This window comes from Lampetra planeri, chromosome 2 (assembly GCF_965212315.1).
Source record: "Lampetra planeri chromosome 2, kcLamPlan1.2.h2, whole genome shotgun sequence".
In the NCBI taxonomy this organism is placed as follows: Eukaryota; Metazoa; Chordata; class Hyperoartia; order Petromyzontiformes; family Petromyzontidae; genus Lampetra; species Lampetra planeri.
Genome location: NC_136108.1, coordinates 4,896,690 through 4,921,920, shown reverse-complemented (window position 1 = coordinate 4,921,920; position 25,231 = coordinate 4,896,690). Strand labels below are relative to the sequence as shown.

At 43.7% G+C, this 25,231-nt stretch overlaps 1 protein-coding gene across 3 annotated transcripts in view; it reads right to left on the bottom strand.

Annotated features, from left to right (window-relative positions):
• Positions 1–24,981, bottom strand: part of LOC144725117 (DNA-binding protein SATB2-like) — a 63,781-nt gene extending 38,800 nt beyond the window's left edge. Inside the window, exons 1-4 of one of the 3 annotated variants that reach the window (XM_078604592.1) lie at positions 24,315–24,981; positions 22,064–22,250; positions 9,115–9,291; positions 5,737–5,863 (exon numbers count right to left, since the gene is read on the bottom strand). In XM_078604592.1, coding sequence (XP_078460718.1) covers positions 5,737–5,863; positions 9,115–9,291; positions 22,064–22,244 — 485 coding nt within the window. In that variant the 5' untranslated portion in view covers positions 22,245–22,250; positions 24,315–24,981. The remainder of the gene's footprint in view (positions 1–5,736; positions 5,864–9,114; positions 9,292–22,063; positions 22,251–24,314) is intronic. The other 2 variants (XM_078604600.1, XM_078604606.1) reach the window with 2 other exon arrangements.
• Positions 24,982–25,231: the final 250 nt, after the last annotated feature.

Here is a 25,231-nt window from a genome sequence, read left to right as displayed (position 1 = left end):
AGGATGTATGCGTTCTAAATGTATACCAATATTCTCACTTGAATGATTTTCCTTGGCAAGTGCCCTCATATTAAAACTACGATATGCCTTCCAATAAGACTTTAAAATGAAATGGTGTACTTTTTTGTTCATCGGATAACACGATCAGAATGTTTAATTTGTACATCCCGCGGTATATATATATAAATAAACAGGCCCGGTACTGTCATTATTAATTGACGTCCTTTAAATGGACGATGAGTCCGTTGGGGCTTGTTATCCTTATATAGTGGCGAACTAGGTGACTGCAACTAACGATTTAAAATATATATTACTAGGTAAGGCACACTGAGCTCTTTTTCAGAAGCGACTTGGTCACAAAATGACAGCTCAACGAAGTGGCTTATCATCGTGTGGAAATGTATAGCAGGCAAATACTCTGAAGGCGCGTTGATTCTAAATGTGGAGGGAACAACTGGAGGACCGGGAGAAAAATCCACGCGACCACGGAAAGAGAGACACGCCAACTCCCACTATACAGGCATCAGGGTTGGGATCGAACCCAGGACCTCCTGCATACCAGGTGATATGTTAACATCTCACCACTGTGATGCCCTATAATGAATGAAAGAACGGTTCTGTTCCATCTGCTTTTCAAAACGAGCGGCTCACCATATTCTGAGAATACTTTCCCCATTTGTAGTGTATAACATTCGTCGTTGGATGCGCATTCCATACTACATGCACACTCGTACAACAATGACCAGCGTCCACTTGACGTATTCGGCAATAGCGCTGCCTTAAGTGGAAAACAGATATATACTGGACAACGTTTTTGGGGTGATGGCTCTTAATCGTAACACACGTGTTCTGTTTGTGCCATGAAGAAGGGCCCTTGCACAAAACGTCGCCTGTTATGTGAATTCTCATTTGAAGGCCACAGCCCTTGTGGCAAAATAGTTGGGGGTTTTTGTTGTTCATGCTTGTGCACCACTAGCCAATGCAGCGTCACCAAAGACGGAAAGCAACGGGAGCCAGTGCTTTAAGCGAGGTGTCCGTAATAGTCCACACAGTTGAATGAACTCAAGTTTGCATTGCCGTGGGACATCGCCGAGGGTGATCGCATATGTGAGCACAACTCAATTGTGCGTCTCCATGTATAAATGTCCATCCGCCTAGTGGCTTTCCACACGAATCCCATATTATCAAGCAGCACTTGTTTAAGCAAGCAGACCGGACCCGTTTTGACCTTATGCATCTCATCAGCAGAGTCAGGCTTGTTAAACACATGCTGCTCAGTTGCCAGATGCTTTTCTTTCCATAGCTTACATGAAATGCACTTGCCAATAACATCTGATCATCGGACAGAATGTGTTTAAAAAGGCTGATTCGCATAGTATTGTAACACCGATCTCTAAAATACTCAATGAATGACGCGCAAAAGAATGCAGAGGAATAATTTAGTATGCTTTGAATGATTTATGCTACGTGCTTGTGCAGACATTACAGTTACTTTGTATTAGCGTCAGAAACCAACGAGAACTGTCTTCAGGTGAAATAAGGAATCAAATACAGCACCCCAGGGTGTAGCCTATGATTATCGCTACATCCCAGCTCCAATTAAGTTGCGGTTTTCTGCTTCAACAGTTATTGGTTCAACACTTGGCTTAGGTGCTGGCTTGGATCAAGGCTTACGCCGGCATGCTTAACCTTAGCAAGAGCATGAAAAGCATGGCAGTGTGTGACATACCACAATGTTAGCACACTTTCAAAAGGATGTAATCATGAGCGTCGGTCTAGAGATATAAAGTAACAAAATATAAAAATCTACGTGTAACTATTTTATTACTTATATTCGCCACAATGACACGAATTCTTATTTTGCGTGATTCTCTAAATTTGCTCACAATAAGGGTTTTTGGGTTAGATCACGTAGAAATATAAATGTGTCGTGAGCCCACCACCACCTGACAATTAGTAAGGTTTGTCACGAAAACAAATATGCTAATTTGTTACTGCATCAGCACACTGGTGTGTTGAAGAGTAAACCCACAACATTTACAATTTGTTATTTACATGACAAACCTTACTAATTGGCTGTGTCGGTGGTGGTGGGTTAACGACGCATTTATATTTACGTGATCTAACCCAGACACCTTTATTACTACTATAATGAGCCAAGCATGTCTGTTTGTGTGTAACGCTCGTGACGTCACTCCACATTCCGCACCCCCTGTCATTAATATTCATGAGCGGGAGGATTTTTACACTCACGCAGAAGAAGGTCGAGCGGTTCGCTTTAAGTTTGACGTTTCTTTATTGAAAGTTAATCTAATAAATAATTCTACGCAGCAACAAAGTGGATTTGGTGCTTTTATTCATTTCTTCAGCACTTGAGACAAAAGGTAAGTCTAATTTATGCTTCTACATTATGGTAAAATAGATATTTCTCGGTGATTTTCTAGATATTGCATCGATTTCCAATTTATTTCAACTCCAACAACCGAAAGCAAAAGAGAATAGGGTATCAGAGCAGTGAATTTTAACAATTTTAAGGTCAGTTATATACAGTGCTACAGTGACATGAAGTAAGGTGTTTTATGACGTAGTTTTGTGCAAGAATCACTGCCATTAATACAGTGCTACAGTGAAATGCAGTGAAGTGTTTGATGACATACTTTCGTGCAAGATTCACTGCCATTAAATTTACACAAGATTATCTGCTACATGTTTTCGTAAATATCACAGCTTCCATCCTAGGACGGACAAAAAAAGCTAGTTATGAATAACACTGAGCGTGGAAGTCAACTACGTGTTAAACTCTAAGTTTTCGTCGAACTAGAACACATATCTTAAACAGAGCCACCATGCCTATAACATCTGACAGTTTCCCAGCACTGATTCAAGCAAGCACGACTTTGCTGATGAGAACCTGTGTGTCAAATGCCGGTCCAGAGTTTGCTTGTACTCTACTGTGATGAATCAATGTCTTGTAAAGTTGCACTCTTTACACAGAGAGTTCTTGACACAAATGAACCACAATATCTTGTTGATCTCGCCAAGAAGCATAAACTATCACGTCAATTCCGGTCATCCTCGCAGCAACTTTTGGGTAGCCATCGAACAAAGATGGTCACTACATCACACTCTTTCAGATGCGCTTCTGCGGCCATCTGGAACGCTCTTCCTTCCGATATTAGGAAGCCACTGGAGCTATGCACTTTTAAATCATCTCGAGTGAAAACTAATTCCTTTGGAACTACTTTTTGTGTTTAGTTTGTTGTCCTACCCCGCACCTCCGATTAGCACGGTTGGCTATGTACGATGTGAAAGAAGCTCAACATACGTACAATGCTGATGAAATTATGCACTCCCAGACAGCTGTAGGAGCCGATGGTTGCGTAAAAAATAATACTTTTATTGTTTTATGTGAACAGATATAGGAAGGAGTTGTATTGTACGATTTTCTAGTTTCAAAAGGGATCAACCCAACCGTTTTCTATCAGCCACATTTGTCGATATGGTCATAGTGACTCCAAATATGCCAGATGCCCTTGAAAGGTTTTAAATTGTGGCCATGAACCTGCGCATGTTTTATTTGTGCGGTCATTCTTCAATGTAATAGCGTGTGTTAAAATAAATAATAATCAATTGCTCTACTTTCTTTTTGCATTTGACATATATCCTTGTCCGTTTAGATGTTAAGACAATAGTTACCTATATCCATTTCATGTTTCTGTAACACAATTGTACAACGATAGGTTGACAAGTAATCTGCCAAGCCGGTTTTGCACTTTAGGGGATTAATTATTTGACGTATTTTTTAGTTTCTGCACTATTTTCGATGTATCAGGTGACACCGTTGTTTTTGCGCTCATTTCTATTTGCATCATTGCTGTATTTTAATTCATGTTTTAACTTTGTCATTTTGGTGATCCGGGTCACTCTTGCAAATTGAGAACTTTATTCTGGTCTCTTGAGTTATCCTCATCTGTACTCTTAGTTCTTTCGGTAAAGTCACGAAGGTAAAAAATAAAATTAAAATTAATAAAACATAAAATAATAAAAATCACGATGATTCGGAGGCAACACAAGTCTCCGTCATCAGGTGGGACCATCGCAGCCAGATTTGCTGCATTTTACCTACGTGACTTTAACAAAAGAACTAAGAGTATGAATCCTTGCAGTCATGAAAGCTTCAAATCTAGAATTATCCTCATCTGGTTAAACAAAAGAAACTTGAAACTTGGAAGAAAAAAAGGCCTTCTCACACATCACGCCAGTTATGAGACTGTTTGACCAAAATATCACCACGCCGGTCGGTCGGTGCGGGTTGTGAAGGGAGGCCCCAGCACCAGTTCAGATGTCATTCACCACCTTAACTGTGGCCAGGAATCGAACTTGGGCCACTGGGTTCACAGCATTGTGCGCTAATCACCACGCCGCCACACCACAATCGTTCTTCAACGTACATATTATACAATAATACCAGGCCCTGTTGAACAAATCTTTTCTGTAAACAGCGGATTTTATTTACCCGACCACACACAACCTGCTGATCTACTCTGGCAATTGTGCCGTAACTAGATTGATATGAAAGGAAACGGAATGTTCGAATGCACGACGCAGTTTGCGAAATGGAAAGAATGTGCACATGAAGGGGTTAATGGAAAAGGCAATCCGATGACAACAGATTGGTCTCCACCCTGGCACCCATCCTCCTCATTACCTGTTAGCACATCCCAGCAGCTTGAGGTCTGCCATCTTCATGTAAGCACCACTGGCCATCATAAAGCACACATTTAGTAAAATACATCCAGTCTCTTCCTCGCCAGCGAAATATATCCAGCGGTATACTCAGTATCGCTGCCTACATTTCAATTTTCTGTTCGACTTTCGAAATGATGTCCAAAGCTATTGTTGAGTGACATTTTCATGACGATTATAGAACGAATTTAACTCTCTACCCAAATTAACGCCGGCTCCAGTTCTGTGGAATTGACAAGCTGCGACCTCGCACTTAATAATTTCCATATCTCATGTAAACAAGCCTCTTGTAGAGATTACGCCATTATCTTTATGGTGGGTGGAAAGAAGTGAAATTTGAACAGTAATAAGTAACATGTGCACAGGATTCCCAACGCTTTGTCCCTGCATATCTGCTTCATGGTTAAACAGGTCAATTATTCGCCGCTCTGACAATGCTGAAAGGTCCTGACTTACGAGCCAGCATGACCTAAAAAGTAAGTGTTAACTTAAAAGGTAGGTTTTCGTAGGCAGAACTATGTACCATCCATATTTGCTTTTGTATATGGTCACGTGGTAGCTTTACATAAAAATCCTTGCCATTAATCCTACACCACCCGACAAGATTGTCACATTTACACTGATATTATAATATGTTGATCAAATTACGACCGACAAAGTTCCTCACCGGTGGCGTTATAATTTCCTTGACTGAATTTTAACACCAACGTATGATGACATTTCGCTAAAACTGCTATGAGCTTCAGGAGGTAGTCCCCCCAGAAATCGAGTGGATTGCACCAACTGCTAATGTGCTGTTCCTATCAGTGTAAAGAATCGGCACCTGCCTCAGATAAAGGAGTCATTTCCATTCATCCACACATCAGACCTGGATTTCTATAGTTTTCAACACATCGATTTATCAGAGTGACAAAGTGCTTACAGGAGTACTGACTGACACAGCCCACTTTGGTACCCGTTGACGCGTAAAGTGGGTGGCCGCGTGCCAACCTGTGCAGGAAGATGCGGAGCGTCGCCGTGTGGAACACGTCCTGCAGCATCTCGCCGATGGTGGCCTCGGGGGAGTCGGTGATACTCTTCAGTGGCACCGGGTTCCAGTTTCCCAGCTTCAGGAGGCCTACGGGCAGCACAGCGGCCACGGCTTGTGTGAGAAGACGTACCGCGTCAGTTGGTTGTTTTGTCGTTTCTGTAACTATTTGCCTTTTTTATCATGATATATTCACATGCTCCGCTATACAGATAGTCCCCGAGTTACGATGGTCCGACTTTACGATATTTCGATCTTACGATGGCGATACGACAAAATGCTTGTTAAAAGTTTTTATTGTTGATAGGATTGTTTCCTGAAAAAAACTTTCTATTAAAATGCAGTTCATATAGGTAGGCTAAGAATTTTCCTTGTTTTTTTACTTTACATTTTACTGTGCAATACAGTATTGTAATTAATAAATACATACAGTATCGTTTATACAGTACGGTACTGTAAATTGCTCTGTTTAGCTAAATTATCACCATTCTTTAAGACTCCTGGGTAGGCTAGGCCATCTTCGACTTACGATATTTTTGACTTACGATGGGGTCGTCGTAACACATCTCCATCGTAAGTAGAGGACTACCTGTATACACATCATTATACGTCTTCTTGGTTCTTTCGGTAAAGTCAAGTAGAATGGAAATAATAAAATAATAAAAATAAAACATAATCAAATAATTCTCACGACGTTTCGGCCACAACGCAAGTAGCCGTCCTCAGGTGGAGAACTGGGATGGAGGGGGGAAGAGGAGCGCCTCTAAAACCCTCCATCCCAGCTTAAATAGTCGCTCCAAGCCTGCGGTTGTCATTCAGACTCTGTCTTCTCGACAGACCTGTTCTCCACCTGAGGACGGCTATTTGCGTTGTGGCCGAAACGTCGTGAGAATTATTTTATTATGTTTTATTTTTGTTATTTTATTATTTCCATTCTACGTGACTTTACCGAAAGAACCAAGAAGATGAATCCCTGCAGTCACGAAAGCTTTAAATCGAAATCATTATACGTGTATACTTTGTGGAAAGCACTTCGCCTTTTCTGACTCCCATTTTAATATGCATTTTGTACTTTCTTAATTTAATTGCAGCGTGGCTCTTTTGTAAATGGTTTTCATTGTTTCTAAAATGTTCATTTTATTTTATTTAGGCCTCGGTTTGTGAGAGCATTGCTGTGACAATGATTATATTATCATCATACCTCATAACATATAAACTGATTCATGGTAAACGATGTGTGGAAATATAATTGTTTAATACTGGAATACAAACTACTGCAATGCACTTAAATCCACAACCAAACTTAACGTTGCATTATTAAATGCTCACAGACCCAACCGTACATTTTTTCGGACATAACCGGCTACGTGAGAAGACGCCGCTTAGCAATACAGAAAAACAGCGCAAAGGCAACTAAATAAAATGCATAATGTTCATCCACGCACTGCTTTCCCTTTAATTTCTTATGCACCAATTAGGCTGCCGCAGAATTTAACTCGATGCATTATTTATCACCAATGCCGTATGTTGACAGGTGTGGCCATACAACCTGGCTCTCAGGCCAAAGAATTGCATTATCCTGGGGGGTTTGTCACATGCACGGTCCAGCTTTTCATACCCAGCGCGAGTGAATTCAGCAGGGCTGTGAATGGACATATACTACGCAACGATGACCATGCAAAACTGGTAACAGAAATTGTTATGGATGGCACACTTAACTCACTCCATAACATTACCAAAGCAGCTAAACATGCTGACCTTTGTCATAGTTCTGGCATATGTGTTGAGTCTTTGGCAAATACTCCGCATAATGAGTATGCCTGCAATGATTAATCACAGCTAATAGTTCAATACGTATAATTACCAATGCCTCCATCAGACATAGCGTCAAGCTATGTGACTCCAAAACTCATAAGACAGACGTCGAAAAACATTTTAAGGCAAAGGCTACATCACCTTCCAATAAGTGTTGCAAAGAGCTGAGGCTTAATTTTGGCAGTCATGAACACCAGGAGAAATTAGCTTTAACTTTCAGCTGAATTGTTGTGAAGGCTTGGCATGCAGGCTTACTCTGGAACATCACCACAATGTGCGGTGCTGATGGCTGAGTGGTGGAACAGTGAAGGTTTCAGCTGCTAAATTACAATTTACATTTTTTTTTAACCTACAAGGAGGAAAAGAACTGTTCCAGAATAAGTCAATCAGCATCATTAGCAATGACTCTTAATGAGGCATCCATAGAGAACAATGTGTTAACTATCGTGAACTCGACTCCTCGTGAACACATCAATAGATCCGTGTGAATAAAATAACATGGGGATTTTTTAACCGTCACTCAGATGAAATAACGTTTCAGCCAACTGACCTTCTTCAGGAAAACCTCATCAGTGCGTCCTTCACAGAACTGTGCTTTGCTTCACACAGACAAGCAGGCTTGGGAGGAGATGCAGTGGTAGGTGGTTGGGTACTTCTCTTCTGCGTGGGTTACATCTCTCTTGTGAGGCTTCATGGGTCACCTCTGGCTCCGCTAGGGTAGCTGAGTGGTTCTCTCTGTCGGGGCAGCTGAGTTACCGCTCACTCTGCGAGGGCAGCTGAGTGGTTCTCTCTGTCGGAGCAGCTGAGTTACCGCTCACTCCGCTAGGGTAGCTGAGTGGTTCTCTCTGTCGGAGCAGCTGAGTTACCGCTCACTCTGCGAGGGCAGCTGATTGGTTCTCTCTGTCGGGGCAGCTGAGTTACCGCTCACTCCGCTAGGGTAGCTGAGTGGTTCTCTCTGTCGGAGCAGCTGAGTTACCGCTCACTCTGCGAGGGCAGCTGATTGGTTCTCTCTGTCGGGGCAGCTGAGTTACCGCTCACTCCGCTAGGGTAGCTGAGTGGTTCTCTCTCTGTCGGAGCAGCTGAGTTACCGCTCACTCCGCTAGGGTAGCTGAGTGGTTCTCTCTGTCGGGGCAGCTGAGTTACCGCTCACTCCGCTAGGGTAGCTGAGTGGTTCTCTCTGTCGGGGCAGCTGAGTTACCGCTCACTCCGCTAGGGTAGCTGAGTGGTTCTCTCTGTCGGGGCAGCTGAGTTACCGCTCACTCCGCTAGGGTAGCTGAGTGGTTCTCTCTGTCGGGGCAGCTGAGTTACCGCTCACTCCGCTAGGGTAGCTGAGTGGTTCTCTCTGTTGGGGCAGCTGAGTTACCGCTCACTCCGCTAGGGTAGCTGAGTGGTTCTCTCTCTGTCGGAGCAGCCGAGTTACCGCTCACTCCGCTAGGGTAGCTGAGTGGTTCTCTCTCTGTCGGAGCAGCCGAGTTACCGCTCACTCTGCGAGGGAAGCTGAGCAGCTCTCTCTCTCTCGGAGTTACCTCTCGCCTGAGCGGCCGAGCTGTGCGAGTATCCCAGCGAGAGCAGCGCCGTCTCCACCAGCTGGTTGAAGAGCACGTCGCGTCGCAGCAGCACGAAGTCAGCGTGCTCCTCCTTGCCGTCCAGGTCCATGGGACTCTCGCCCTGCTCCACGATGCAGAACACGGGGATGGAGCGGCCTAGGCGAGGGGTCGCGAGCACGCACACAGAGAGAGACGGGGGGGGGGGGGGGAGGCAGAGCGAGGGAACGTGTGGGACGTCGGCAAGGACGGACGGTGCGGTGCGCGCACATGGCAAGTGAATTTTAATCTTCGCGCTCGCGTCCAGCGAACATCAAAGTAGATTTCGCGATGAAGGTTATTTTGGGTGAGATCACGTGACTGCAAATGTGTCGTTAACCCACCGCCACCACCGTCCGACGCAGCCGATGTAATAATTCGGTTTGTATTCTGTTCACCATCCACTGACCAGAGTGGTGAAGTGAGGTCAAACCACCCCCAGTTGCCCTCGTGGTGGTTTTTTTTTTTGCTCGGGAAAGTATGGAGCATCGAGGTTCTTTTTATGGGACGGGTTCTACTCCGTAAATGTTCTCCGAGTTCCCTGGTGAAGTTATTTGTTGTTGCTTTGCACGTGAAAGGGAACCCAGGCGGCTTTAGAAAAGCCACGCGTACGAATGGGGTCACAATAATCGACATTTGTACGGATGGAAAACGCACACTCCTCGACAACACTGTGGCGTCAGGGTATATAATTGGCTACGTTTTGTCCAATGGCCCTTCTTCAGGGCATGTAAAGAGGTCACAGAGAGATCGCATGAATACGTGTTGGAGACAGCACGTAACACCATGGCACCTCATGAGAATTACATTTTCATGAGAATTACGTTTTCTGATGACAACTTTTGAAAAGGGCATATGAATAGTTACCTAATAGTATCTATACCGTACCAAACAAATTATGTAATAATCAAAAGTATTCCTGAAAATAACTCACTAAAATACGATTGGCACAATGCGATGTATGAATAGGTCAGACATTAATTTGCTCTACTGCCTCTTATAGCTATTTTAGATGGATGTTTCATGTAGGTTTCATATTTATTCGATCCATAAACCCCAATCATATTCCACACCAAACTTGCTTCAATACATGTATACTTTGAGGACAACAATCATAGCAGCTTCTTACGTTTGGAGATTTTTTTTACATAATTTGAAGTATAACACTCTCTATTCACAGGGATTAAAGAGTGAGACTGTGTATCTATAAAAATCCACTCATAAAAGTAGACCTTTGAATTATGAATCAGCATTGATGACAGTATGTTCCAGGAGGAATAGACTCTTAAAACAATACGGCATGGGAAAATACCGCATTCACCTACAGAATGGCAGCGTGTAGGAGGCTGATAAATTTTATTTATTCTCGGAGACTTGATCAACTGGTACTGATTTAACAGAGATTGAGTCTTGCCAATTACGTCACGTTGAATTGTATTCCTCCCCAACAGTATCGGCAGCACAGCCACTCTGCCGAGCGAATTGTGTAAACACTAGCAGCCACAAACACTACAACATGGCCAAAGATCACGGACTAAACAAAAAAGTGAGACTGAGTTATCAACAATAATCGGAGCAATTGGCGCCATCGATGCTTGATTTCTAAAGCGTAAAAGACGTTTCTCAAGTCATGCATAATGAACCGGTCTGAAAGAAGTGAACGGCATCACGGAATTTACGTGGCCAACATCTCAGGCGACACTGTACTTGTTCAATCTTGCGCCATAATCCATGCATCTGTTGGCACAATATGCATATAATGGCAGAATGGATAATGCGGTTTAAAATGTTGAAGAAAATGCTTGAAATTACTTGAACACAATGGTTAGTGCCATCATTTGGTACAGTTATAAATTGAATACCCTTTACTCAACAGCACGAATACACCGCAGCCGATTGGCACCGTGGCTAAAACACTTGCCTCACAAACACACACAGCGCTTCGCGAGTTCAAATACCAGACTGTGGTCGACTCCACGGCTCTTTTATCATCTCACCAGGATCGGTAAACCGAGTTACTAACGAGCGAGAGCGGTTGTCCTATGCAAGATAATTTCCTTGGCTGCGACCCCGAGAAATGTTTACATCTTCACCACTAAGCCTCACCGGGAAAGCCGTGAATCCAAACCGCGTCCCCCAAAACCACCGCGAATGGAAGCAAGCAACACCCCCCCCCACAAAGCGCGCTTTTGTGAGTTGGGGGAAATGGGAGCTCGGCCTGCATTTCCCCCACAGCAGTTGCAACAAAAGCAAAGCCAGTGCCGGCCCAAACCTGGATCGTCCCTTTCATGGACTGGTGTGCGCGTTCACCCGCGGGCGGCAAGGCCTTTGCATTCTTAGTTTTTTTCGGTAAAGTCACGTAGGAAAAAAATAAAATTAATAAAAATAAAATTAAAAAAAATCACGACGTTTCGGAGGCAACACAAGCTTCCGTCTACAGGGGAACTGTCACAGCACGATAGCTGTATCAAGTGAGTCACCGTGGAGTCGACCACAGTGTTGCCTCCGAAACGTCCTGATTTTTATTTTATTTTTAATTTACTTTTATTAATGAAAAAAATTTCCTACGTGACTTTACTGAAAAAACGTACGAATATGAATCCTTGCAGTCACGAAAGCTTCAAATCTAGAATTAAGGCCTTTGTAAACACACGGTCCTCAAACATCGCGGACTCCAAGACGCCAGAAATGGTGTGAGCGGTCCAACATCGGGTGTGCCCAGCTTGGGTCAACTCCATCATCATCATCATCACTGTTCCATACCTGTCAACCCCTTGTCAGTGCCTGCCTTATTACAGACTAATTCAGGCTTTATTGGTCACCCCGTGGCATTATAAATCTCAACGTTCATCCTATAAAGTCCCATCATCACAATGGAGAAACACAAATAGACAAAAACATGTTTTGTGTCCGTGTTGAAACGGCTGCACGCCGTAAGGACTTGAAAACTCAAATTTCCCTGCACAAGAATACGGGTAGACCGTATGCGTTGACAGGTATGCTGTTTAGTACTTGCAACAGTGTAACATAATCTGGTCCTTATGGCAAACATTGTAACAACAACACAAAGTACAATTAAAAAAACGACCTCCCCCCCTGCCACGGGAGGGAATGGGTTGGGCAAATGGAAGCGGCGGGGGGGAGATTGGGGACTGACTGAGCTCACGGTGGCCACGCGAATCTCGGAGCCACGAGGAGCGAGAGAAACGGAACCTCCTCATTCCCGACGGCGCATCGCTCACAATTCTAATCCGAAAATAACTGAACACTCCCCCCCACCTGCGTCGAATATATATAATATCACTCAGAAACAGGCGAGGGGGAGGGAGTGGGTGGCATTTACAACACCAATCTGCAGCCCTCACCACCACCACCACGACCACCACCACCACCACGACCACCACCACCACCACGACCACCACCACCACCACGACCACCACAACCACCACCACCACCACCACCACGACAATCACCACCACCACCACGACCACCACCACCACGACCACCACCACCACCACCACGACCACGACCACCACCACGACCACCACCACCACGACCACCACCACGGCTGGAAGGAACGACGAGGAAGAGAGGAGGCTGGCCACGGACCATGCCGGATGACGATCGTCGTGTCAAGGGAATATCGGGGACACGCTTCGTGCGCGTGTCAAGAGGCCGTGAGATGTGGGAGAGAGAGAGAGAGAGAGCTTGGCTGCCAAAAAAGCAATCGCTCGTGCGCCCACGACTTCCATGGTTAAGGGACTGATGATGATGATGCTGCTGCTGCTGCTGATGATGATGAGGAAGAGGTTTACGAAGCAAAATGTAAACGCAAAATTGTTTACGAGTTTACTGGTCTACAATTAGCCCAAAACATGATATACAGTAGTTATATAATATTTGAGTAATATAATCAGCTGCCCGGTCTCCAATGATCTAGTTGTGATCACGTAGACCCGACGTATATAAATACTTCAATAATGATGGGAGTTGGTTTAGATGACTATAATCTGCATCTTTAGTCATTTATCCACTGCTGGCTTAAAGCCTCCCCACGTCATTGACATCCCTCGTGCTTCTGTGATGCCACAATCCGTCTCTCTCTCGTGCGCATGAGCTGAACTTATCGCTCCATCTCCATGGTGGGCGTTCCTCTCAAGTTAATTCACTCCTTGAGCTGTCATTCTGTAGAGAGTCTCGACTATTGGGCATACTCCCTGCGAGTGATGCGTGTGTCCTGCCAACGCATGTTTACTCAGCAGCCAATCCGGTGTCTCTAATACTTGTTCTTGATCCGACTGTTCCAATTTCTATCTCTGTGCAATCCCCAGCATGCACCTTTCAATACCTCTTCGATAACTTTTTAGATTGTCAGGTCCATATTGCCAATAAATATGCACTCATTGACAAATGTCTTCTTTAGGAAAATTGATATGCTGCTTTTCATTATGCAATGTAATTTTCCAAAAGCACACCAAGTGTATAATGAGTTTATATGGAGTAGTGGTGCAGTCATTAGCGCACTACGCTATGAACCTGGTGGTTCTCTCTTGATTCCTACTCGTGGCTAACCACAGCTGTGCATGTGTATTATCTGCACCAGTCCTGCACCCCTCCACTTCCCAGACCAATACTGACCAGCAGTATGATCAAATAAGCCTCAATAACCAACACAGCTTCCATCAATGGATTGTCAAAGAGGTGAAACATATAATATATATAGCATGAACAGTATACACAGTGTACACGGTATTCTAAATTAGATTGGTGACCCCCATCAGTGGTGTAGCCAACAGCTCCATTAACCTGCAGAGTAACTCCACACAGAACCCTGAAACTTAAATGTAACATCAGTTACCGACGCAATCTGTTTGCTGGATGTCGAGATTTTTAGGCCCACACTAAACAGTGGAGATCACACGTCTTGGGATGCTTTACAAAGACACATCCAGCTGGTGCTGTTTCAAACCAAATTATAAATTCCAAGACAGGTGGAGCCTCAGAGCCGAGCTACAGTGCTGTAGCTGCTGCTTGATGTGTTCTGCATTGCTCCTGTTACAATGCAGTACAATTTAGATGTATCTAACGTCTTTAATCGGTGCGTACTATCTACCAGGACATATAGATCAGAAACGTTGACATTGACAAAACAATTTAACCAAAACTCAAAAGTGCACAGAGAAGTGTGGACATATTCAATTTTGGAATTACAATGAAAGATACAAAAAAAACACTGTGAATTAGAGAATTACAGAGGTTAGAGACTTACTGTTGACTGCGAAGAGAAGTGAAATGGCTTTGGCAGCATTCGCGACTGAGAAGGGATGATAGCGGGTGGTCGAGATTAATGATGGAGTGGCAGCCGAAGGAGGAAATGCGCCTGAGAGAAAGTCCAACACTCAGGAGCTTGGTGGATTGTGACAAGGCAGGACCCTGAGAGATGGCGGCGATGGCTTGGGGAGACCTTCACCCAGCAGTGGATTAGTCACGACTGATGATGACAACAATGATGATGATGACAAATGTCTAAGTGCAACCACGTGCAACCACGATTTATTTTATTTTTATTAATTTTGATGTTTTACCTACGTGACTTTACCGAAAAAACCTAAGAATACCGAAAAAACCTAAGAATATGCAACCACGTGTCAAGACGCTGTACAGAAGCAGTGGCCATATTTATTTTATAGAGAAGTCAGTCATAGGCAGGGGGTTGGGGGGGGGGAAGGCGTTCATTTGAAACAGAGATAGAGAGTTCGCAGCACGGATGGCGGTTGGTATGAGATCATGGTTGAAGGGCTCATGTGTTGGTGTTGGTTTGAGGAACACGTGGTACAAACATGACCGTGAGCCATTGCTCATGTGACAGTTATGTATGTATGTTGAACTTATTTTGCACCGTACGTAGCCAGCCGTGCTAATCGGAGGTGCGGGGTAAGGACAACAAACTAAACACAAACATCAGTTCTAAATAAGTGAGTTTTCAATCTAGATGTAAAAGTACACAGTTCCAGTGGTTTCCTAATATCGGAAGGAAGAGCATTCCAGACGGCCACAGAAGCGCATCTGAAAGCGCGCGATGCAAGTGACCGTCTTTGTTCGATGGTTAGCATGAGGCTGAATTCAAAATTAAATGGTGCAATTTCCCTGCAAAAAATGTTGATTGCAACAATTGCTTATGTCCCGTGCTGCTCTGTTTCATACAGGGTGCAACGCGGAGGAAATGAAGTTGCATGTGGCTCATTGGACTATGAACAAAACTTCCTGAGTTTGATTGCCAACCACAGCTAAGGCCAGTGGCGAGTGATATCTGAACTGGCCTGCCTTGCCCTCATTACACTTAAACAAACCTCATGACTGACCCGGCATAGGGGTGGACTTCATCGAGCAGTGTATTTACAAGGAGGCTTATAATAATAGTCTTTACTGAAGGTAATGACCAATTGCCTGAATAATTAAAGTTTGAAAAATCTTCCCCAAAACTCAAATTGCTGGATGTAAAAAAAAAATCTATCTCTTGTCACAATGCAGTGAAGCTTTTTTAAAATAAACAGTTATGCATTCCTGTGTCATTATTATACAATTCATCTTTGACGTATTTATATATTTTGCACTTTGTTTGTGATGCTTTCCGGGGCAGTAGAAAGCACCACAATGCGAAATGCAAGTGCAATAAAAATATATAACGATTAAAAAAGTACAAATATTGAGACACGTTTAATATCGAAGTAATGTACTTTGAATGGTGCGCACTCGTGAAAATACATTGTTAGGGAAGTTATGGCCAAGCATCGTAGCGTAAACCTTCTACTTTGGGATTAAAATAAACACCAGAGTGCTATGTTGTCATTGCTCATGCTGCGTATTAGCCACACGTGAAATAAATTGGTTGCGTTGTCTTTGCTTTTTTCTAAAACATTTAACATACCTCATAAAATAACCCCAAAACATGATACCCATCTACAGTACATATAAAGCACCCCCGATTAGCATGGTCGGCTACGTGTGGTGCGAAAGGACGGCTGCTTGCGTTGTGGCTGAAACGTCGTGAGAATTGTATTTTATTATGTTTTATTTTTTTTATTTTATTATTTCCCTTCTACGTGACTTTACCGAAAGAACCAAGAAGATTCATCATACATATTTATTGTTATGAGGTAGCACATACATTTGTGATATCTCAGTGTTGCAATCATCTTTCATTTGATATCAATAGTTTCTAGTCAGCAGGTTGGAAGTTTTAAAAAGTGAACATTTTAAAAAGTGAACATTATCTTGTACTGCTCAGGAATCATTCTATGTTTTTTTTGCAAGCCGAATACCAGTATGAACCACGTGAATTTAATTCACAATCACTGCTTTTATTTTTCACTGTTTTAAAGTGTGCACATTTAATATCGTCTGTACTTTGTGTTAAATTACAAAGTATGTTTTACATTAAAGCGTGTGTAAGTGCATGTGTATGTATGATATCATGAGAATAATTACGTACATATGCTGTCAATGGATCTTTTAAAACGAACCCTGAAGCTGATTTCCTTTTAAATCCTGTTAAAAAAAACCCTCCAAGATAAAATTAAAGCAAACAAATAATAGCGGATTTCATTAAAATTAATTTAAATTCCACATTGTCTGTGATGTTTTCAAAGTTTTCAAATATCAGAGAGCTGCACGGTCGTAACGTTTGAAAAAAATGTAAACTTCCGAGTAAATGTCACAGGTGCGTTTTGACACTGCAGCGCATTTCAAATATGCACTTAGAATGCGGAGTGTTCTCTCGGTGTCTGTGTGTGTGTGTACGCGTGCACGGCGTTGAGATGCAGTGTTGTGCTGCACCTAAGCCTGTTTACATCTCCAGGAGGCGTTGCTAGATTTTACTGCATCGAGCTGGCATTAATGCATGGGCTTGCAATCTGAACCAAATGCTCATTTTGCACGACCAATTAGCAGACGTTTCAACATTCTCGATGCAAAATAAAACATTTTTTAAAGACAAAATTGTAATTGACAGAGCCTATCTGCATTGGGCATTTTACTTGACTCAAAATTAATTTGTTCCAGCTGAAATAAGTGTGAATTCCAATATGTCTTAGTCACATTGTTTTACGTTTTTTTTTTTCACTTAAAATTGGACACGATGCCAACTCGCCCGTACTAATAGAAACATTCCTTTTTGTTGGAGCTTTGCAACTACGAGAGCGTGCAAATAATACACAAGATTTACAGGCAAAAAAAGCAAAATCACATTGCTTTCATGCATTAGAAAATTGTAAACTAATGTTGTTTAAATATGCTATTTGATTAAATGATCAGTTTTGTTTTTGAAAATAATCAATGTGCATTGCCAGATCCCAGACTCAATTCTAAGTCAATTTTAGTGAGCTTTTGTGCGTCTGTTCATTACAGGGGACAACCAAAAAATGTTTCAAAGATAACATAAAAAGTTGTATACAAAAAAATCTAAAATATTGGGCATATCTGATCTTTATGTCCGAATGAAATTAGTGCACCATGCATTACTATATTCAAAATATTTGTACATACTTATTTTTTTTTACCATTACTCAAACGTATAATTTCAATGTTAAATAAAATTATAGAAAAAGGAATATAATTCCCTAATATTGAATTGTGTTGTCAATTATGAAACATAAAACATATTGAAAATAACACAGTATTGTAAGTAATCCTCTCACAAACCAAAGAACAACTACGTTTGACTTTATTAATATATATTCATTATACTAATTTTAGATTTATAAATTTCACGCCTCGCTTTTTTTCAACTGCACAATGATTTCTCAAAATCATCTCAATTTTTGAACCGCATTTACAAAACTGTGTAAATTTCAAATTTAAATATACAGTGTGTGTTTTTAATTAGTTGTCATAAGTTAAGAATATTGCCTCTTTGATAGTGTACAGAATGTGAATGCTGCCCAATGGATGTAGGATTAATATTAGCGGTGGGGATTGTCAAATGGTATAATGGTCTCCACCCACCCGCACCCCAATTAGAGCAGAAGGCTAAGGGTGGCACACTTCGTCTGGTCGACAGCGGAAGCCTTCGTGTATAAACTTGCTTCACGCGCGCACAAATATGTACATACTTGCAATTGGATCATTGTTCAGATTATTATTTTTAATCTCTCGCCTCTCTTCAAATTATAACCTGTCAGCGGCTGGTGCCCTTTCCTCGCTCCCAACACAGCCAATTGAGAGCACTAATAAGCAAGTCGGAAATATTTCAACCTCGCTACTTCAATTCCTCACACAAGGGACCAATCAGCATTGCCTGAGGATTATACCGATTGCGTATGGTCACGGATAGACTCATCTTATTTCCAGATTTTCTGCATTCATAATGTGTCCTCTGAGTCTTTCCTACCCCGACGATTAACTAAAAAACCCGAGCTCTTGAATGAAAACTCATATTAAGGGCCATGTGCTCACGCTTGCTTTTACAAATGAAACAAAATCTTCCCACCAAGCCATTCATACAAATGAGCCATTAGTTTAAATGACCATTTATTTGATGCACATGCTTGGACAGATTATTCAAAGTTGTAACTATTCGCACTCTAAGTTACCCAGTATAATGTATTATTGTTTCTGGTCGTTACATTTTCCTAATTGTGTCAAATACTTCGAGAGAATTTAAAAAAGAAAATATAAGCAATTAATTAACATATTTATTCCACTACTTTGAACATAAATCATTCATAGTAGATATTGAAAATGTATACAATGATATATTTAATGGGACCAATTAATTTAATAAATCTTCATAAATATCAAAGCTAAACTAAGCACTGTTACCAATTTTTATGAAAACAACATTTTTGAAACCTCCATCAAAGGCTATTTGGTATGTGGAAAGTTACATTATGAATACATAATTATATAATTGAGTGATACAATTCCCCTAACCTCCCATAGAAGAGGTATTTTGAGTCTTAAATGGATGTATTTTGGTGAAAATATAGTATACGGTATTTAATTTGCCGCTTAAATATGTATTGCTATTATTCCTTGTTAAAAACTCGAATTGTTTGGAACAACAATATTGCATACTTATTTTTTTCTTTATATATATAACATGTTATTCTTACATCACCGTTTTTAAACATGATTTCAATGTAATGTCTTAATTACAAAAGTAATGTTATCGTACACAACCAAGAATAGTACGTTTAATCAACAACAATGAGTGGAAAGATTTCCACTAAACTTAAAAAAGCCAATACTGTAGTTTAAAGATGTGCCTGTTCATATCCTTTGCATTCAGTACCATTCTTCTGCTTATCATATGCAGGAAATGTAAGTATAAATTAAGTAACAAATAAATGCCCAACAAGGAATAGAACTCTATACATTGGCTGACAGGTGGTTTTCAGCTATAATATTGGGTTTACTTCATGAAAACATTTCAGCTGATGAAGAGGCCTCCAAGTGTATGAAGAAATGGCCGTGACGGGAGAGCGTGTCGTAGAGGATGACCCACACGGAGATCGAATGCCAAGCTTTAGGATACGTGGGGAGCCAGGTGGACTGCAGTACAGGGTTACGGAGGTGATGTCGGTAGTGAATCGGCAATTGCTGACAATGGGCATGCCTAATGAATATGGGTGGCGAGATGTTAACTACCTCGCCTGGTGTACAGCAGATTGAGGCTTTCATATCGACTGTCACGGCTGCAGTTTGCACGTTCCCCTCGTAGCCGCGTGGATTTTTCTGTGAGTCAGGTCGCTTACGATAAAAACAATTATAGAGCCTCCAGCCGACAGCAACCCGAAAGACAAGCCACTGTTAGCGCCTCGGGTCGTATAATACAAAACCGTGAGAAAATATCCGTTTCGAGCTAAACGCTTTCAGCGTTAGTTCTAAGGTCATTGTCCCTTGACAGAGACCGCTTCTGCGAATGTGTATACTCACTGGCGATACATGGATCGCACTAGGTAATAGTCTGAAACTCTGAGTCACAAAGGAAAGTGATACTCCAAACTTCAGTTGGTATACATAGGACAGTGTTACAGTTAGTTAAAAGTGTCCTAATTTTTTATATTGAGATTTTATCTATTAATGAGGAAAGGCCTTCAGATGACCATAATAATAATAACACATATAGTCCTAATAGTATGGGCTACTTTAGCCTCATTTAGCAGTATGAAGAAGCACCGTCAAATAACCCCCACTAACTGCACATAATGTTTAGGCCCTCATTCAGCAGTGGATTACCATAAGGGCTGTACATATACATTTAAGCTACCCTGCTGACAGTGTTACAATTAGTGAAAAATTATCACGTGGTTAGTCATGGTGGCACCATGCTGGCAAACCATGGAATTAAATGCGTATACATTTACTTGCAAAGGTGTCGACATGCGTACGCATAACGTACATGCACAGTGTATATACGCTATAAGCAAAGCAGACATATGTGGAAAATTGCAGGACTGCTGGGAAAACTAGAGTGAAACTTCCGTACATAATAACACGAACGACTTAATCCGGCAAGCTCACAAGGGACCATTAGTACACTTACAAATATAATGTAACTGTCATGGGTCATACAAACATGTCAGATTGTATCCATGTCATTGGCACACAATGGGCTACTGGTGAAAACCAAGAACGGAGAGTTTGACAAATACTTTGCAGCAAAGTGTGTGCTTTGACAGTGCCTTCCAGGATTTTACATGGCGGAGGTGCAATCGAAACCGCTGAGCCCTGGCAATGCACTGGCTCTACATACTGTGCACATATCACTCGAGGTTATCCGGCGACGATTCATCATTCGAATATTTACAAACTAGCCACTCAATCGGCACGTCTTGGAGCGCTAGCTGTATCACGATAGTTTTCTCTCTAAACATGTGCGACGGTCCCGCACTGGCTCACGCGGCGAATCTTACTCCCCGAATACACTTCACGAGAAACGTGCTCTAATTGTAGCATCCACAACAGATGCACGTCCGTATCGGTGTCGGCTCACGCCGGTGCCGATTTATCGACAGTTTACATAAAACATAAATAAAATTCAGCGCCTTTCGTGGCGTAGCGGTGCTGCTGCTGCTGCTGCTGCAAGCCGGCCAGTCGCCGTCGCGCAACCCCGAGGTCGGCATTTGGCGCTCGTGACCCTCGCAAACTCGATTGGATCGCAATTGTCCTATTGCACGTCTCTCAATTTTTAGCAAGGGGTTGCACGGTTCTCCATTATAGCCGCGGAAATAAATGCTCATATTACACGCATGATTAGCACGGTTGGCTACGTACGGCGCGAAAGAAGTTCAACATACATGCATTGTATTTTTATCGGACCACTATAACTGTTTTAAATCCCATAAACATGATCGAATACATTTAACCCAATACCAACGTGGACACGGGATACATTTGATCACCGTCCTGTGCACGGATGACACTAAGTGAAGAGAAAGTGAATAAAGGCTCCCGTAAGTGAATGCGGTGCCAGCGGTACATGTGAAAATCTGCAGCTGATCCTTCTTTTTTTGGCTGAGTCAACCTGAAAGATGTCCTCGCCACGTGTGGACACCGATTGTCAACGATGTGAGAGATCGGCCGAAAATCAAATGAACGTCGCAAGAATTGAAGTGCAGCGCACTGACCACTTTGTCCGCAACGTAGCGGGGCGAACGCCGCTCACACGCGCGCGCTCAACGCGCACACGCGTTGCCACTTGAAATTTACTTTATTTATGGACACAGTCTCATAAGTTGCCATTCATACAGCCATACGCGAGAGAGAAAACGTTAGTCCGTTGTTGGTGAAGCCACAAGCCTGTGACAGAGCCAAATTAGCGTCTACGGTCCGTGTGCGTGCCTGCGAGCGATGCATGCGTGCGTGCGCGTGCACGTACAGACGGGCTTACTGCATTTGGCCATGGCCCAGGTGGACACCCTGGCTCTGGACTCGGCGAGTTGGTTGCCCGCGCCACCGTTCTGCTCCGGCCGGGCCAGCTTGCTGGGAGGGTGGTCCCTCGCCACGTCGCTGGGACTGGCGCAGAACTCGCGGAGCCCCTGAGTGGCCCACGACTCCTCTCCTTTATGCATCCCCTGCTGGATCACACGCGGCGATCACTCGCGAAACCCGCGGGCTGGGTTAGCCCAGTGCACAATGATGCTCGGCAGGAAGTGGGAGCACTCAAATATTAACGCAGCGAGATTATAATGGCGTTTGCAGACATAATGTGGAATGATGGAAATCAGAATTGCGGCTTACAAGATTTCAGCTGTTTTAAATGTCTACATGCATCTCAAAATATCAGTACACACTGCCTTAATATTATACAACATAACTGTAAGGCATCACATCACCCGTACGCTATATTGTCAAAATATTTGTTAAAAACGAACCATTACGTTAGTCATTTTTTATCATGATAAAAACATGCCGGGCAGATTAAACAAAAACTATGTAGAATGGCATTTACGATGTACATTTATTTTAAACGGCATTTTCAATGTAACACATTTTTTTTAATTACTTTAATTTTGAGAACTGAATTTAAGTCACAGTTCTTTTTTACCATCTTTGCTTGATGGATATCTTCGTCGAAGCCACGGTTTGTTCCTCTAAGTGTGTGACCGCTTGGCTTTGCAGCCCATTTCAAGTAAAAAAAACCCCAACATGAAACTTATTATCGAGACTACCGGCCCTATTTATCTCGTGCCTACCTTTACACTGCAATTTGAACTTTAAGTTATTAAAATTATGCACCTCACTATATCTCTGCATTGGCCAAGATACGACGAGTATTATTGCCGTTACTACGGTATTGTGAAAACGTCTTAAAAGTTACGCAGGAAATATTGAAACTCAAGGTGCTGACGCGGAACACTGCAGGTGGCTAGGCATTGGTTGCAGTGCCTGACACGTGAATTGAAACCCCCACTACCCCACGGAGAAACTTAAGGAGATTGCAGTTTACGGAGTCTACCTGAAATCAATAACGGCTTGGGATAATTAACAACCTGAAACATGACAACTTTGAATTGCTGAAAGTTGCCTTAACTGTGAATAAGTAACGCTCCAGCATTCCAACAAAAGAAATATTTAATCTACGAAACAAATTCACCAAGTGTCCTCAAACAAACGCTGTTTTGTGATTGGAAGAAATTGTCAAGTTACTTTAAGTGGTACTGAAAAACATACCACATACACTCAGACAACACGTGGACATCACGCACGGGCACGACACAGAGATAGGTCTCACGCAAGTGTAAACCAGGCGCAGCGGTGAGTTGGAAATATGCGACTCTGCTCTCTATAACGCGTTCCCTGCACAGACACGCGGCTGGAGCACGTAGACATCATACCGGGAGACAAGATATACAGAGAGACACACAACAGAGAGGCATGCGGGTAGCAGAGACAGCGTAGACACTGGGATAGAAGATAGAGACACTGGAACAGGAGACACACACAAGGGGAACACGGGGTCAGGAGACATAAAAAGACACGTCCTCATTGGAGAAACACTCGTGAACAATACACAGAGAGAAGCGAGAGTACGATGGCAGGGAAACACATACATACACAAGATCAACTCCTTGTGCTGCTGCGACTTCCTACCGCGCAGACAAGTTAGTGACAGACACGCGAGCGACACGTACACAAGAACAACTCCGAAACAAGCGACAGGACACGAGCGAAAAGACAGGCAAGCGAGGGTAGTAAGCGGCAGGAAAACAACACAAAGGAGTTCTTAAGACGAGACAAACACACAGAGTGATTGGTGCAGGGACCAGAGAAGCGTAATGGGGTATGATGGGAAATACTACTACGAGTAAAGAGACAACATCGCACAAACACAAAACACGGTGTGACGTTACTCAGGACCACGCAATACCAGCCAACACGACAACCACACACACGCGCGCGCGCGCGAGACACAGACGTCCACGGAGAAGACACAGGACACGTGGGAGACACGGACACTCGGGAGACACGGAGACCAGACGGGGAACCGAGCCCCAGGGGGTCCCAGGTGCACCGCTGCCCGATCCGCGCTGTCGCCCGAACAAAGAGCGCAGCCGAGACGCGCGGCGCGCTACAAGAATAAGCAGCGCTCCCCCCCACCACCACCACCACCCCTCTCTCTGTCTCTTGCCCGTACTCACCGCCTCGTGTGCTCGTCTTCCCAGCACTTTTAATCTCTCCCCTCCGAGGAAACGCGCGCGGCTTCCCCCACTCGGTCACTGCTGCGCACCTTCCCGAGCCATGCGCCGCGGTCCTGAACTCCTGCACCCCCCTCCTCCTCCTCTCCGCACCCCTCCCGGCACACGGGCGCACGGCGAACCGCGCTTCTCCGCGGGGCCGCCTCTGGGCCTGTTCCCCCCACCACCACCAGCGGCAGCAGCTTTTTGGCTCCCACGCTGAAGGCCGGAGAGGAGCCGCTCTGCAGGGATGAGCAGGGATGCGAGGAGGAGGAGGAAGAGGAGGAGGAGGAGGCGGCGAGCCGGTGCTGCTGCTGCTTGCGCACGATCCGGCTGCGGGACAGCGCAGACAGCCCCGCGGTGGTGGGCACAGCACCGCGGCCCCTGCCGAGTGGAGGTCACGATTAAAGTGGTGCCGGTCGCAGCCGCGCCGCTAGTCGTAGTGCGCTGGTAGTAATGGTGTTGCTGCTGCTGCTGTTGTTGTTGTTGTGGTTGTTAATACGGCAGTCACTTTGCGAGTCGCCGCCTGTCACCGAAGATCGGAGGGCCACCCGCTCACAACAACAAGCGTGACAGAAGCACGCAACGTAAATGGTGGAGGTGGGGGGGGGGAGCAAAACAAAACTAGGAAACGTCAAAGAGTGCTCGCCTCCTCCCAGGGACGGTGGCGGTTAGCGCCTTCTCTCTCTCCCCCCCACCACTACCCAGCAACACCAACAACACGAACAAGAACGCTAAGACCGACACGGCCAAGCCGCAGATGATTAGTTACGGAGACTCATCACGCACGAGTCACGGAGCCGTCACACGAGATTTTTGTTTTTTCTCGCGTTGACTCAGCCGAAGGTAGTTTGACGAGATCCTTGGGTGCGGGTTTCCTC